Here is a 16,438-nt window from a genome sequence, read left to right as displayed (position 1 = left end):
TTACGGGTACAGTTTCTTTTTTGTGGTTACTGCTGTGGGCTAGAGTGTGCGATTGCATGCATGAAGTAAATCTGATGTACCACAAGCCCACTTACATTTTCAAAGACGAGGGAAAATCAAGCTAAAGTCATAATTTGATCGCATCGACGTTGTTAAGCATGATGGGGACTTTTATCTTGAAAATTCAACGAAACCCGGAAAGAGTATCACATTTAGGTATACTTCCAGGTTCACCTGCGGTCACGGTAAATAAAAATCTCACGCCTCAAAATAATTTAAGACATTCGTTTTCATAACCTATTTTGTGTGTTTTATGTAAATGTTCTGTGTGCCCTGTCCATAGTCTTGAACTCTATTTTATGTCTACATTCAAACGTGCTAACCCATGCTAAAATTGCTATACAGTACTGCTTAGCAAACAAGAGAGTAACCATCGTCATTTCTTAGCTCGGCTAATAGTTCTATAGCTAACAGCAGGAACGTAACTTCAAAATACCTAAAGCAACTTCACCACAGTTAAAACTTTTCACAGAAAGCTATCAAAAGACACAATGACTCGACATGGAAAGAACTGCACGGCAGGGGCAGTGTACACGTATCATGAGAAAAAGAAAGATACAGGTGAGTTGCTAATTAACGTTATCTTAGACGTTAGCTACTTAATGGTGTCTCGAGCAGGTCCTTTCGTTATATAGGTTACCTGGAATGGATCTCCCGCAACAAAAATAAATATTAAAAATAAATAAATAAATAAACTTGAGACCGATATTCAGTCGCCCCACGGTTTCAAACCCCTTTACCTCAATTCCTAACCACCTAGTTTCCGTCAGAAGCCGATGTCGATTTGTCTAAAAATGTGTTACTGACATTCTCTGCTTTTATTTCAGCCGCCTCAGGATACGGAACGCAGAGCGTGCGTTTGGGCAAAGATTCGATCAAAGATTTCGACTGTTGCTGTCTCTCCTTACAGCCTTGTAGAGACCCTGTGGTAACGTACGTGTGCAGAATTCACTCTCAACTATTTGGCTTCATTTGATGGTTTTGGTTGACACTAAGGGGTCTATGCTATAAATCTTTGCCTTGTTGTTTATTAAATTTGTTCATTTATCTGTTTTGCAGTCCAGACGGGTACCTCTACGAAAAAGAAGCCATTTTGGAGTACATTCTCCATCAAAAAACAGAGATCGCTAAGAAAATGAAGGTATAAATTTTGCTTTTGTTTATTTCCCGAGTTGGATGTATATGATTCCATTAAACAACCCTTGATGCCTTCAAAGTTGCCCAGTAAGAATCTAAAACGAAAAAATGTGGTTGTGGTTACAGTTAAACCACTTGCAAGCCACAGACTCTCAGAGTTGCATTTCTTAAGCCACTGATGTTAATCATTGTTCTGTCTCATGTTTCCTCTCTCTCTCTCTCTCTCTCTCTCGCTCTCGCCCTCTCCCTCTCTCTCTCTCTCTCTCTCTCTCTCTCTCGCCCTCGCCCTCTCTCTCAGGCATACGAGAAGCAGAAACAGGCTCTGAAAAGCGAGGGACAGCTGGAGTCTTGTACGGAGGAGAGAGAGCGGGTAGAGAAGTTCAAAAAGAGCGAGAGCACCATTGTATCTAAACCCATCAACCCGTTCACATCAGGTAGCACAACACACAGGCTAAAAACACAAATCCTTAATCCCTCCTACTTCACAGGCCTTGACCTTCAGTCTTTCTAGATGGATATAAATGTTTGTCAGACATTTGGAAGATTTTGGACATCATATCGCATATTGTTTTAGAAAAGGTGTGTAAACTCAGACAGAAGTAGACAGCTGATGAGTTTGGATGTGTTCATAGGCCAGTCCAAAGAGACGAGCAGTCAGAACGGTTCTGCGGGGTCTGCTGGGGCGTCCACGAGCACAGACGAGTCCGGGTCATCCTCTAAATCCCTGCCCAGTTTCTGGATCCCCAGTTTGACACCGGAGGCCAAACCGACCCTACTAAAAAAACCTGTGAGTGTGTCTGTCGGCCCCTTATCGCGCTATCAACCATCCTACACTGGGTCTCCTGCCAGACACGCAAACACGGTCACTTCACTGTTGGTCACGTTCTTTCTCTGTCTCTCTCTCTCCGTCACTGTGTCTCTCTCTAAGCTCCTCAGGCTTACCCATAATGCCGTGTATGCATGTTATGCATATATCACATATGTTATACATTTTCATATTATTATTTTTTACAACATTAATAGTTTTATGTGACTATTTATTTGGTACACTGTTACATTATTACGTCAGATTAAACACATTTACAACAGTTTTCAGTTGAATGTAGTGACACTTGATATCTGCTGTCTGCTATATGGTCAGAGTAGTCATCCAGTAGAATTCTTTTAGGGGTAGTTGGGAGTAGTCTCAGTCTCTCTCTCTCTCTCTCTCTCTCTCTTTCTCTCTTTCCCTCTTTCCCTGGTTCACCATTTCTTTTCAAGGTTTATTCAGTGCCACATATGAACTTTGACTTCAGCAAAGTTCTTTTCTTGCCAGTTATCCCTCTGGCTGGTCACGCTGCCCTCTGTGTCTGTGTCTGTGTGTGTGTGTATGTGTGTGTGTGTGTCTGTCTGTCTCTGTTTGGAGTATGCAGAGTGCTCCCTTATCTCTTTCCTTGGTCACTGTGCTTTTTTTTTCTCTCCTTCTCTCTGACTAATGTGCTTCTGTCTCTCTGTCACTGGTGGCTTGTATTGCCTGTGGTAACGTGGCACATGAAATGAATTCTTACAACTCTCTGAGCCATCACTACAGTCACCTTTCCCTTCTGTGTCTGTACAAGTGTCTGTTCATTAAATATTACCTTACCTTGCATTTAATGCATTCTCCCTGTTCTCTCTCTTTCACACTCACTCTCTCTCTCTCGCTCTTTCACACGCACCCTCTCTCTCTCTCGCTCTCTTTCTCTGCGTCAGTCGAAGGCGGTGCTGTGTCCTATGTCAGGTCGTCCACTGAAGATGAGCGATCTCATCCCGGTCCGTTTCACTCCTCTGGACCCCAGTCTGGACCGGGTGGCCCTGCTAACACGCCAGGTGGGTCGAAGACGCACCCCCTCTTCCCATCTCACTCTCTTCTCTTTCTCACATTTTCCATACTTCTCTCTCTCTCTTTCCAGACCCTCATGTTTACTTTTGTGTTACTCCTCCCTGCAGAGACGCAGACTTCATTTGAATCTGTTCTATTTTAGTCTTTCATCCTTTTAATAAAATATTGATGTAGGATTGTGGCTAGGTTGAGAAGCGTGCTGAAATGTTTTGGTCCTCTCAGGACAGATACGTGTGTGCAGTGACTAAAGACACTCTGGGAAATTCAGTACCTTGTGCCGTCCTCAGACCCTCGTAAGTACAATTAGTATTTCTCACCCGCTAAACGAACATGTTTCTATCTCAATCTCTCTTTCTTATTTCTCACCTCTCTCTCTCTCTCTCTCTCTCTCTCTCTCTCTCTCTTTTTCAGGGGTTCAGTGGTAACTATGGAGTGTGTTGAGAAGCTCATTCATAAAGACATGACCGATCCTGTGTCAGGAGACAAACTAAAGGACAAAGACATCATTCCCTTACAGAGGGTGAGTGTGTGTCTGTGTTTATGTGTTTTTAGTTGTGGAGAACAGTGGTGAAGAAAGCTTGTTTGGGGAAAAAGAAGTGAATTCATTTGTAAATGTTCCAGAAGTATTTTACTCAGTGTAGTTTTCTTTCTCTCTCTCTCTCTCTCTCTGTCTCTCTCTCTCTCTCTGTCTCTCTCTCTCTCTCTGTCTCTCTGTCTGTCTCTCGCTCTCTCCACCCCAGGGGGGCACTGGCTTTTCAGGATCAGGAGTACATCTGCGGGCTACAGAGGCCCGGCCCGTCATGCAGGCGTGAGCCGTGAAAGGGAGAAGTGGAGGAGTAGATGCACAGATGGAGGGACAAGATAAAAGGATGAGGCAAACTGCCATATGATGTGTATATGATTTTTTTTTTTTTTTGGCTGCAGATTCTTTGCAGTTTTTTTTGTGGTTTTGTTTCAGCAAGAACCCGTTTCTTTTGAATTATGCAGAAAGTTAGTTTACTGAACTTTTTTTTGTCTCCTAAAAATACACAAACGCACGCACACACATGCGCACGCACGCACACACACACACACACACACACACTGTGTATTGTGAATCCTGGAACATACCCTCATAAACATGTTGTGTTTTTTTTTTATAATAAATGACCAGATGTATAAACTCAAAAACAGATTCACGTGTCTGATTTATTTACATCAACTTTAGGGAAAAATTCTGCTCCAAAAAGGCAGCAGTCAAAGACCAAATTGGCGTCCAATGGTTTATTGTGAGGTTACAGGTTCTTAGGGGTCACAAGGTCAGAGTTCATCATGATCAAGATCTACCAAGGTTCCAAAGTCTGTAATGGTGCTGACCTTCAGGATGTCCAGCCTGTCCATGATCTCAGGGAGAGAGAGCAGACCATCCTGGAAAGAGAGATGGGATGGGTTTATGAGGACTGAAGAATTGAGAAAGGAAAGCAGATGACAGGGATTAAAGGCAATACCTATAGTTTGTTCTCATACCTGCCATCGAATAAATACCTTTATCTGTAGGTGGAAACCAAAAAAAGGGTCAAAATTGATTCTGTTACTTATTCAATAGCATTGTATTCTGGACAGTATTGCTTTCACAACTCACTAAGCAATGGAAATGGATATGAATGGATTACTTGTATAACGGAGCATGATTATTGGACTCTTATGACTGTGGTGAAAAAATTCATTTTTCCATTTTCACAATGAAAGCAGTTAAGCACGTATTTAAAAAAAAAAAAGAAACTCAGGTGAAGGCTTTGGTCCTCTTAGCATGCACAAATGTGGTACATTTCCTCGCTGAGTAGCAGGATAGCCAACATGTCATGTGCTTTGTTACCCATACTCAACTTAACTCAGCCAAGGTGGCAGCCATGTGAGGTACAAACCTAAAAGACTGTAGGTAATTGGGCACTGGGAGAAAGGGAATTTAAAAAAAAGAAAAAAACAGCTAGCTAACTGGTTCCTTCCTATCTATCTATCTAGACAGATACCTGGCTAGTTAGACAGACAGAAAGACAGATTGATTAACTGATTGATCGATCGATCAATCGGTAGATAAAATGCAGACAGAGAACTACGGTTTATAAAAACCAACATGGCTTTATTTGGAATTCACAGAGAGAAAAAAAAAAGGTCCACCATTGTAACAGCATTATTTACTTTCATCTCCTCCTACCATATTGATCTCTATCTCTCCTTTTTATCTATATATTTCCATCTGAGTAATGTGTAATATACCTGATACCGTCACACTGTGGGTTCATTTTACTGGAGTGTGTAAGCTGGTCTGATCATGTCTGTGCTTGTAACGGCTCAAACTGCACATATTTGTGATTGTAACACAGTCAACTGCAGGGAACAACTGAATGGTATATTAGTTGGTTTAGTAGCTTGTCTTTTTAAACTGAGCCTTTTGCTTAAACTTTCATGTGGAGTCTACGGATGGTGACTGACTGAGGTGACCGACAGGAGGCAAGACTCTAAACAAGGCTCACAGCAGACGGACCTAAACGCCATCTCTCCCATTGTTACAGATGGAGGCTTATATTGAGATATTCTATTACATTTATCCGTTGTTCATGGTGAGGACCACGCTTACATGTTTCTCAACTGTTCACTGCAACTGTTGACATAGTGTTCAGTGCTGACATCTGAGCATCTGTCGGCTCAGATAAAGGAGTGTGTGTGTGTGTGTGTGTGTGTGCGTGCGCGTGTGTGTAAACTCTCTTATCTTTCTGTGCTTGATAAGTTCGACAGAAAAAAAAATTTGCTTAACAGCATAAATACAAACTCAGCTTCCTCAGACTCCTTCTCCCAAATCCTTCACTTCTGAACCCTGACCTTTTGACCTATTTCAAACTTCAATCCTCATCTCCTCTAACACAGACCCCACCCAAGAATGTCTGAAGGGATATTTGGTCCTCGCCCATCCACCCCCCCCCCCCCATTTGTAAGAGTATCAGTAACAGTAACAGTCATCTCCCTGTAGTTTGTTAATACCTTTTTCAGCCCTCTCCCCCTCCTAATAGTAATAATGTTCTCAATCTACCCTCCCAATTTCATGCTAACGTTTGACAATATCAAAGCTCATCGTGTTTCCTCGTTAGATCTTCTCCGTAATTGGTGGCCTGGCTTCCGACGAACATGTTCCAGTTCGCCAGAATCTCCTTCTTGGTGATTTTTTCATCCTGCTCCCACAATTACGTGTCACGATTGGCAGGTCCATTGTGATTTCGTTGAGATTGATTGAAACAAAGGGTAAATGAGGACAGAGGGAGAGAGAGAGAAGAGAAAGAGAAATTGATTCAATTAAGTCAAATTAAAAAGTTATGTCTCAAGATTCAGACAACAGTGTTTCACCTGTTCATCATTACTGAAAGTATTAAAAGCAACTGAAGTAACTGATGATGGTACAACTTAAGAGTGTGTATGTGTGTGAGAGAGTGAGAGAGAGAGAGAGAATAAACTTGAACTTGAAATGCACCCTTATTCTACATGATCTCTCTCTCAGAGCTGCATTTACTTATTTATCCCAAAGTGATTTAGATCTCAAGGACTTCATATCTAACGTGTTCATAATTCTAAATCTTATGCCAATAACTATTTATTTCTGGAGAAGTTAGAGGCCTACAGCAGGCAGGTTTTTCACCTCCGTGCTCAGTGCCTATCCAACAAGGTAAGAGTGTTACGACCAGGTCAAAGTGCGACAGTGCTTCTCAACTGACGCAGAGGGTTAAGCGTAAACGGTTTGAATGACCGTGAAGAAGCTGACTCATCCAAACGGACGAGAGAGACGCAAGAGCTGCTTCGTACCCTGTCCGTGTCCGTCTCATGTATGAGATGTTTGGCTTCGTTGTCGGCATGGTCAACTTCTCCCGGGAGGATCCACTGAGCAACTTCGCTGGCGTCAAGGAAACCGTCCTAAGACAAAAAAAAAAAGGAGTAATGATGAACCAACGTCTGGAACCAGCTGAAAGACTACACACACAAAAAACAACTGTCCTTGCATTGCAGATGAAACAAAAGTGTTTTAACTGTTACTCCTAAATAAAAGCCACATGCATTCATTGACAGATGATCTGGTTTGATGACACAATTATTTAAAATTAAGGATAAAAAGAGGGGAAAAGTATGTCTGTGTATTTCCTCATTACATTTTATTCAGGCCTTATGCTGATACAGTTCTTGGGGAGAGTAAAATATGCCCTGAAGGGAAACGGAAACACTTTTCTATTTAATTGAGAGACTTGCTGAGCTGAAATGACCGAGGTTGCGTTACCTTATTTACGTCTCTGAACTCTGTAAAATGCTTCTTCTCCGTCTTGACCCAGTCTGGTTCGTGCTCTCCCTCCTCAGGTGAGAACATGTCACCTGAGGGAAAAAGATTCGAGTGGTAGTCCTGACGTTTAAGTCATATACAATAACTAACTCTGATTTTTTTTTTTTTTTACAGATTAAATTCTTATGAAATTAAACGGGTCAATAATTCTGTCATTCGTCTTAAAAAAAAAAAGAAGAAGAAGGAGTTGTAGAGTTACCTATGTATTCCTCCAGGTTGATCTTTCCGTCATCGTTCTTGTCAATGTCTTCTATCGTTTCCTGTTAGAGACAGAGCAGCTGTTACTCTTTTCTTTTACCTCTGGCTCTTCACATCTTTCTTGCCCCTCTTCCCCCAACAACACCATCACCATTTCATCCTCTGCCCCTTTTCCCCCAACAACACCATCACCATTTCATCCACCCCTTTCACTCCAGTCCTCACCTGCACAACGAGATCTTTCATGTAATCGTATTCCTCGGGATGGAGGAAGGCTGTAAACTCATCTCTGGTGGCGATTCCGTCACCGTCGCGGTCCGCTACCTTGAACCTTCTCTCGTCCCTTCTCAGCATGGCCTTGTACGTTTCTCTGTCCTCCAGATCGCTAGATTCATCGTCTACGGAGAGAAGAGACGTTAGTTATCGCCATCAGTCAAATGAGTCAAGTTCATGAGAAAGCCACACGCAAACATATTGTTGATTCTGATGTCATGTTTATAATGAGCGTGCACAAACATGAAAGGCCATCAGTCAGCAACAGTGGGATTCCTGGCTTCCTCTCACCTTTTCTAAGCCTAATGAATATTCATGCGCATGCTAATAGCCACGCTCTACTAATATTTAACATATGGAAATAGTAACTCTACACTAGCTCTATTTACCAAGGTGTTTGATCGTTGGCATTTAGCAAGCTCCTGCAAACCCAAGACACACATTGCACCCTTTTACAAGGCTACTCATCCTGTCTTTCAAGATTCTCATATTAGTTCTACATCCATGTTTTACACAGAACCCCCCCCCCCCCCCTCCCAAAAAACTTAAATTACCCAAATGTGACCCGTAGGTGGTGTTCTTGTACTCGGCCCAGGCGATCTTCCCATCCTTGTTCTGGTCGTAGTCTTTCCAGTGCTTGTCTACGTTCTCCTCGATGTACTTCCTCTGTCTGTGTTTGATCCAGTGGCGCAGCTCAGCGTGGCTAACGTAGCCGTCCTTATCCGTGTCGATACGGTCCACGATCTTCCTGTTTATTAGAAAACACAACGCAACCCGGTGTTTTACAGAGCGGAAGTGGCTTGTAGCAGATCTGTCCCCATGGCTGATAGATTTTAGGATGATGTAAAGACATGGGTGTGGCAAGGGAGGACTAAAGGTGATAGATAAAAGTCAGACCAGAATCTGACAGGTCGCAGCTACTGAGGGGCGGGGGGGGGGGGGGGGGGGGGGGGATAAAGCAAGAACGAAAGAACCAAAAGTATTCTTACGTAAGCGATTAAGCTACTTTAAACTGAACATACGCCAGTCTTTCTTTGCTTTCCTCCGGGGTCAGCTGGTCGAAGGTCTTGGCTTCCTCTTTGCCCAGGAAGGCCTCGTGGTCGTACTGGTAACCCTGGGCGTCGTCATGGACGTGGTCACTCAGGTCAGGCTGGTGATGCACACGCTTTTCCTGTGCGGGCACAGCAACTGTAACCCCTAGAAACAGTGCAAAAGTCCCAAGCAACGGCAGCAGCTGCATTTTCTGAGAGAGAGAGAGAGAGAGACAGAGAGAGAGGGAAAGAGAGAAAGAGAGAGGAGTGAAACTATGCAGACAATATGACTTAATGATTCACTTTCAAAACATGAAATTAATCACTGACAACTGTAAATATTTGAGGTAAAACAGATGGAACAAGGATGATGAGACTAAGTCGTATCTCAACGCGACCTCATCTGTCCTAGATGCAACAAGTTACACTGCATAACAAAACGTAATACTTCCTATTTTTCTCTTCGTGATATGTTTCAGCAGTTATTTTTTTTTGAGGAGGGGGGAGGGGGGGGCACGAAACAGGCAAAACCAGTAACTTAGTAATTCACAGCTTCAAGTAACATTGCATCTTTCCTTTACAAAAGTAGAATCGCACATTTAACGGTTAAATACAGTTCTTTAGATTCATCACTCTATGCAAACACGCTTTTACCAGTGCTTTGAAGGTTACATGCAGTTTAGTCTACCATCGGTTTCCAGGGTTTAAAACAGAAAAAATTGACTTACCTATTTTCTGCCTCTCCTACTGTAGATACACGTTTATTCTCAACTTCTAGGGATACGCGTTGGCACTCTGCCTCTTTAAATTGCATTGGAAAGAAGGCGGTGCGATTCTTGCTACGTATGTCCGTAACTAATAGACAGACATGACAATTGTCCAATTGAAGCAAAGCAATGGGAGGAACGAATTGACTTGACACATACGACTGGCTGTGAAACGCCACGTTGACACGCGAACGCGCACTGAGTTTACCCCGAAGTTCCATGTACGCGCCCTGAAATTATCAGGGAAGGGGAAGGCAGTTTTCTCAAACCAGGATATTGACGAAAGTTTTCATCAGCCATCGTTTGAGAAATTATCATTCGAGAAATTATAACAAACTATAGTTTGTTCAGAAACGTCTACTTGTCGCAGGCTATTGCAAATTAAAGTTTCCTAAACTTGCATCCAAGATACATCATTGTTATTCGTGCTTAATAAAAGTAAAAATAATTCCCTAAAACGTAGTGTGGTACGGGCTGGTACATATACTTTTTTAATAGTATATGCTCTTTGTCTCGTTAAAAAATAACTATCCGTTTGAAGACCGTTACAAATCAGAACCTTTCACAACCGAAATAATTTACTTAGCGATTTGACCACTTGGGGGCAAAGTTGGCTTTGTTTTACAGAATGATCTGGAACACGACCGCAGAGTTAAAAAGTTGAAGAGGGTGTTATGCTACTTTGAACACAGCACAAACCTTAAATAGCGAGATGTGATTAGGGAGAGCACACAACATTCGTCTTTTATACGGGAGCGCTTTGAGGGTTCCAATTCCCTTTGAAGTGCCCCTTGTCAGACTGACGCAAGTATATGGAAATATTATGGAAATAGTGAAAGTTCGAGTTCGTTTACACAAAGAGAGAGAGAGAGAGAGAGAGAGAGAGAATTCTTTCTAGTTTTCGTTTACTTCTATAACCCTCTGCTGTTCTGTCGAACGGCTCTTCCGACTCAAATATGTGATCAATCAGATATTACATTTACATTAAACCCCTAACACGAAGTTCAAAGAGAATAATCCCAAAGTCAACGCACAGAGAGGTTTATCTTTCCTAATTCTCAGGGAAGATCCAGGGAATCTAAGTCTCTTTAGCGTTCAGTCGGTTTGAAAATTTGGAATCTGTGGGTCAGTTATTTTGCCAAAAAGTAGAAGCGTTAGAAGGGAACGCCTTGCGCTTGATATAGTGTCGAATGCCTTTTGTTCATTTTAAAATAATCACAAAATTGCAACCGGTTCGGGATGGTTAATAACCCACAGTTATCCGAGGCACTGGTGGACCCGAGCTCGGGACACTGTCCTTGAACTATCACAACATGTTCCATATTTAGCGTTATGTCGGAAATAGCCATGAACTACCCTGTGGTCTTTGGGGACACCGTTTCACACTAGTGGTGGCCAACCTGGTTTTACCTACAGGCCACGTCGCTCAGCACTGAGATTTCAGTTAATGGGCTAGTTGTCATTATTGTTATTATTATTATTATTATTATTATTATTATTATTATTATTATTATTATTATTGGTGGTGGTGGTGGTGTTACTATTGGCCATATACCAATACGTCAAAGTTTGCTTATATAAGTAGTATTAGAAATAAAATTTGAAGTCCCTGATTACCCTCTGTCCTTATGTGGGCCTTTTCAAATGAATGCATTTCAATAACATTCGATTTATGCGGCTCAGAATCAGTTGTGTTTCTCAATCATTTAGGACGGGTGAGAGTTTTCTTTTTTCTTTCTCGAAACAGCTTACTTGCATTTGGCACGCGTGGGAATCCAAAACAATTATACAAAGTACATCAGATATAAGAATACGAGAAATATTCACAAATGGCACCCACCCACCCATATGGTGCCATTTGTGAATATTTCTTTTTTTTCCATAATTTGGCATTTTACTGGAATGGGGGGGATTGGTGGGCTGCAGGCTGGCCATCCCTGTATCAAAACATATGTTCATGGTTTTTCTAGAGCCAGTGTCTGTGCTGTCTGTGTATAAAATCTGTCTGCTGAACGAAGAAGTGAAGGTTGGAGGGTCTCCTCTAATGTTCTCAAAGATCTCTCTCTCTCTCTCTCTCTCTCTTCTCTTTTGTCTCTCTTGTCTTTCTCTTTCCCTTCACTCTTTTTCTGCACAACCTCTACTCTCACACCTGCTCTCTTTCCTTACCTCTTACTTCTGTTCTGTCTCTCCTTATCCTCCTTTTACTCTCTCCATCCCCCTATTCCTCTCTCTCTCTCTCTCTCTCTCTCTCTCTCTCATTCTCCCTCTCTTCTCTTTCTTTGCCTGAGGCTGTGTGTCTACTTGCATGGAGCAATTGAAGGTGACAGGGCCAGAGAGAGAGGAGGGGAGAACCAGGGATGGAGGGAGGACGTGCCACTCTGTTGCCTGAAGGCACACAACAGCAGAGAGAGAGAGAGAGAGAGAGAGAGAGAGAGAGAGATGGCAGGGAGAGGGCAGGAAAAACAAAGTTAGTTGGAGCAGGATGACAGAGAAAGACGAGAAGATTGCTGGTTGGTTGATTAATATTTCATATTTAGTGTATTAACATAGATATTGTCCCACCTATCCAGACAGTGAGCTGGTCCATTCAAGAGAATTGGAAATGCACATCTGTGTATCCCTGTCTCTACTCCCCTCCTCCTCTATCGCCACTCACACACACACACACACACACACACACACACACACACTCACTCATATACACACGCACACTCTTACACACACGCACACTCATACATGTACGTTCCCCCTTGTTTTTGTTTTAAGGACTTGATGTTAATTTGTCCCGGCATTGTTGCTATGGTGACCTCTCCTCCCCTTCCCCCCCAGCAGAAAGAGAGAGAGAGAGAGAGAGGGAGAGAGAGAGGGTGACAGGGATGAACTAACAAGACAGTGAAAAAATGTGCCCTAAAGCAGCACAAATTTAAAACACCACACAAACACACGCTCAGATCCACAAAGAGATGCAGTTTGGACATCACATTATTAGTACTTAATAGTTACACACACACATGTATCTGGGTTTTATTTGCATTTTTATTAATTCACACAATGTTTAAAAATAACACCGTCAATCTTCATTATACTTTAATAAGCCCCCCCCCCCCAACACACACACACACACACACACACACCACACAGAGGGAGAGAAAGAGTTAGAGATACAGCTGTCTGTCTCCTTCGATTGTTTTTGTATGTAAATCCTCTTTCTCTTTTCCGTGTCATTGTCTCTCTCCCTCTCTCCGTGACTCCTCTGAAGCGAGTGACAGAGAAAGAGAGAGACGTAAGGATAGAGGGATTTGGGAAGGGAGGAGGAGGAGGAGGAGGAGGAGGAGGAGAGAGGCAAGACAGAGAAGGAGCGGAGAGTTTCGTCAACCGGAAATAAATAAAGCTGGCACCCTCCTTTTCCTCGCCCCCCCCCCCCCCCCCCCCTTTTCATTTCTTTTTCTTCTGCCCTCCCTGTCCCCCTTTCCTCTCATCTTCTGCATCTTCTGCAAATGTACTGTACATCTATGCCCTCGTTCCGTGTTCTTCTTCTTCTTCTTCTTCTTTTTCCTTTCTCTCTGCTTCTCCCTCTCTCTCTCTCTCTCTCTAGCTATTGAACATATTACATCCCTAACATTATGAGAATATACCTTGATTTCTCACTCTGTATTGCAATTAAGTTTTCTTTATGTAAGTTCTGTGCTGAAGTCAAAACTCCTTTTTCGAACTCGTTTGTGAGACACTTTAGGTGTGTGTAACCTGTGATTGCTATGTAGTCTTCATACTGTTGGGTCTATGTTATAGCATCACTGTTCTATAGGATGGGAGCTCTGGTGCTTTGTTGGGTTAGGACACCCAGACTGGATGCAGCTGTTAGCACCAACACCTCAAAAATATACTGCACTTATACCAAGATGTCAAAATTCAAGAAAACGACATTAGTTACAAAGAACGGTAGTGTTACATCACACTTGCACATTTTAACAAGCGGGAAAGAACTACTGAGTAAGCCTATAAAATCTTAGAAAATGATTCACAATCAATGATTGTTCATGTTATTCTGAAGAGTTAACCAAGGAAATTCAGATTTGTTGTGGTTTTGTTGCTACAGGTGAGTTAATAAACTCTTGAGGTCAACATTTCCATTGGCCAGACTGACACCGGCGCTGCTGGGGTGGACTTGGGGTGCCTTGATATTGAAAAAAAACATTTGTGCTGTGACACCAGCTTCAATAGTTAGACTACTGGTCACTCAGAAGGTTAACCTGGGTTATGTGACTTACTTCATGAATCGCGGTGATAGGGTTTATCTTCAACCCATACACGAAGTATTATGGTAGTCAGTAATTACTCTTGCACACTGAAACTTCTTCAGATGCTCTGTGTCTCTCTGTCTCTCTGTCTTTCTGTCTCTCTGTGTCTCTGTCTCTGTCTCTGTCTCTGTCTCTGTCTCTGTTTCTGTCTCTGTCTCTCTCTCTCTCTCTCTCTCTCTCTCTCTCTCTGTCTGTCTGCCTCTTTCTTTTACATTTTGGCGTGTCACACAGTCTTTGGTTTTTCCAGCTAATCCAATAAAATATGCAAATGTAGCGTCAGGATTGTGACTTAAGTGTAGCAGATCGAAAACATGGCATACACAGCCTGACATGTGTCTCTCCCTCCCTCCCTCCCTCCCTCCCTCCCTCCCCCTCTCTCTCTCTCTCTCTCTCTCTCTCTCTCTCTCTCTCTCTCCATGTATGTCTGTGTTCTCTCTGACGAGCACACACACAAACACACGCTGAGGTTTACATGTGAGCAGCACGGTTTAACGCCAATACTGTGTTTGCATGTTGAACTTGCATGGATCTGGTTGACAATCTCATGTGAACATTAGTGCAATCATTTGCATGTAATTCCATTGCTTTAAGCTTTATTCAAAACTGAACAGTTTCAGCATCATTGAATCTTCGCAGTATTGTTGTCAGGTGATGGTTATTACTTGCGTTTGATTATTTAGGGCCCAAAAGCTTTTACTAAGTTATGTCACTTGATGTTATTGTATAGTATTATTGTGTCTCAGGCTATGTATAGCCCATCAGTCAGTGTATATAACCAGTATCTCATTTCATTCTTGACTTTCTCTGTTGTTCATTTTAAAGGTCAAGGCAATGGTTTTCAGCATTTGAGACCAACTTTGGAAAGTCAATGTGGAACCACGAAAAGAACATTTCTCCTTTGGCTGCCGTAGAAATAGCTATAGGTGATCTGTAGTCCTCCTCCTACGTCTTTTTTACTCCTTTTTTTTGTCTCCACCCCTCTCTCTCACTTCATCACCCCTTTTCCTGGCATTAAGTCCAGACCTGACACTGACACTGAGTCTGTGTGTCATCCCTCTCTCCCTCCCTCTTTCTCTCTCTCTCTCTCTCTCTCTCTCTCTCTCTCTCCATTGCTCCAAGGACTAGAGTGCCTGCAGATGCATTTCTCTCTGTGGCCCACTCCCCCCTCCCTCTTCTCCTCTCTTTCGCCCTGTCTAACTCTCTTCATCTCTCTCTCTCTCTCTCTCTCTCTCTCTCTTTCTCTCTCTTTCTCTCATACACAGTCTGCCATCAACAAAGCGAGGGACCAAAAGCAAGAAGCAAGGGATGAGAAAAGAGTGATAAAGGGACATAGGGAACGAGTTTGAACACCTCTCATTGGCATCCACTCCTCCGTTAGGTGAGTTTGCATCCTTTTCCATCACTAACCACAGGTTACAGAGAGAGAGAGAGAGAGAGAGAGAGAGAGAGAGAGAGAGAGAGAGAGAGAGAGCGGGAACGACACACTAAGACCCAAAGATAAAAAAGACAGAGAGCTAGAGTAAAAAGAAAAACTGAGTAAAAATAATATTTAAAGAGAATTTTTTTCAGGATGTCAATAAACAATTCATACTTAAGGACCAATAGCTTCACCACTGACATCTCTTACTGTTTTATCATTTTTTCCGCTGATGTTCCAAACTGTGTCAGTTACTCAGAACAGGAGCTAATGTCGACAGGATTGGATCGTTCTTTGACCTAAAAGCGAAATGAAATGAAAAGTTAGATCTGTTCAGTGTGTTTTAAACTGCATCTCCATTGCTCAGCCTCAATGTTGTCTGTGCTATTGTGTTAACTATAGAAAGACCCTCTGGGCTGTTGTATGGAACAGGTAAAGATGCTTGTAGACTTCATGTTGTAACCCTGTCGTGAAAATGTTCAGCGTGGCGTAATAGGGATGATTCTTCCTTACCTTTGTAGCAGGATGAAATGAAAGCATTAAAGTGACCATTTATTCCTGCCTTTGTCAAAATCTTTGATTACTTTTTTTTTATGTTGTGAATAACATCACAGCGTTTGGGGCAATCAGTCGCTTTAAGAAGGACTGCTGAAATAGTAATCTAATGCTACGGGAAAAACTCCTGAATCCTGTCCACTTTTTAATGTTTTCTCTGATAGCCTTACAAAAACAGGAGTCTCTCTCCTTCTCTCTCTCTCTCTCTCTCTCTGTCTCTCTGTGTGTGTTATAGACTGAGAGAATGCTGCATGAGGGCAGAGTAGGAACTCAAGAGTTAGCCTGTCCAGGTTGTGTTTTGAATGAACTATCTGTATATTGATTACTGAAAGGTTTTGAACCATTACTAATATAACCAGGAAAACACAAGGGCAAAGATGCGTGATAAAAGACCAGGTGTGGTCTTATTTGGGACCAGGTGTGTCTGAGGAGCCTTGAAAAGTGCACTGAACATTCACTATGATATGCTGCTACGGAGAAAATG

The 16,438-nt window shown here is 42.5% G+C and overlaps 2 protein-coding genes across 3 annotated transcripts; one reads left to right on the top strand and one right to left on the bottom strand.

The window, feature by feature from the left end:
* The first annotated feature begins 223 nt into the window (after positions 1–223).
* On the top strand, positions 224–4,132 carry nosip (nitric oxide synthase interacting protein). The gene is made up of 10 exons (XM_030793222.1): positions 224–245; positions 533–621; positions 888–993; positions 1,120–1,201; positions 1,496–1,631; positions 1,830–1,984; positions 2,929–3,045; positions 3,281–3,351; positions 3,470–3,578; positions 3,799–4,132. Exons 2-10 carry the CDS (start codon positions 552–554, stop codon positions 3,868–3,870), a joined length of 918 nt encoding a protein of 305 aa, XP_030649082.1. The 5' UTR covers positions 224–245; positions 533–551; the 3' UTR covers positions 3,871–4,132.
* Positions 4,133–4,228: 96 nt separating this feature from the next.
* Positions 4,229–9,707, bottom strand: rcn3 (reticulocalbin 3, EF-hand calcium binding domain). Of its 2 annotated transcripts, none has more exons than XM_030793220.1 (8): positions 9,646–9,707; positions 8,909–9,129; positions 8,441–8,634; positions 7,839–8,011; positions 7,615–7,675; positions 7,356–7,447; positions 6,890–6,997; positions 4,229–4,465 (listed from the first exon to the last, which is right to left on the bottom strand). In XM_030793220.1, the coding sequence occupies exons 2-8, from the start codon at positions 9,124–9,126 to the stop codon at positions 4,358–4,360; spliced, it is 954 nt and encodes a 317-aa protein (XP_030649080.1). In that variant the 5' UTR covers positions 9,127–9,129; positions 9,646–9,707; the 3' UTR covers positions 4,229–4,357. The 2 variants fall into 2 exon arrangements, with proteins under 2 accessions (XP_030649080.1, XP_030649081.1); XM_030793221.1 differs by lacking the exon at positions 4,229–4,465 and adding an exon at positions 6,044–6,264.
* Between the last annotated feature and the right edge of the window lie 6,731 nt (positions 9,708–16,438).

The sequence above is a fragment of the Chanos chanos genome, chromosome 16 (assembly GCF_902362185.1).
Source record: "Chanos chanos chromosome 16, fChaCha1.1, whole genome shotgun sequence".
NCBI lineage: Eukaryota > Metazoa > Chordata > Actinopteri > Gonorynchiformes > Chanidae > Chanos > Chanos chanos.
The sequence above is the reverse complement of the archived record's forward strand: the minus strand, read 5'-3'. Positions and strand labels throughout refer to the sequence as shown.

Bases quoted from the DNA above. Each gene is read 5' to 3' on its own strand.
- nosip (XM_030793222.1), top strand. From the start codon at position 552: ATGACTCGACATGGAAAGAACTGCACGGCAGGGGCAGTGTACACGTAT. The intron at 622-887 runs GTGAGTTGCTAA...CTTTTATTTCAG, and splicing joins TGAGAAAAAGAAAGATACAG to CCGCCTCAGGATACGGAACG. The intron at 1,632-1,829 runs GTAGCACAACAC...ATGTGTTCATAG, and splicing joins CATCAACCCGTTCACATCAG to GCCAGTCCAAAGAGACGAGC.
- rcn3 (XM_030793220.1), bottom strand. From the start codon at position 9,126: ATGCAGCTGCTGCCGTTGCTTGGGACTTTTGCACTGTTTCTAGGGGTT. The intron at 7,448-7,614 runs GTAACTCTACAA...TTTTTCCCTCAG, and splicing joins CAACCTGGAGGAATACATAG to GTGACATGTTCTCACCTGAG. The intron at 6,998-7,355 runs GTAACGCAACCT...TTTTTGTCTTAG, and splicing joins AGTTCAGAGACGTAAATAAG to GACGGTTTCCTTGACGCCAG.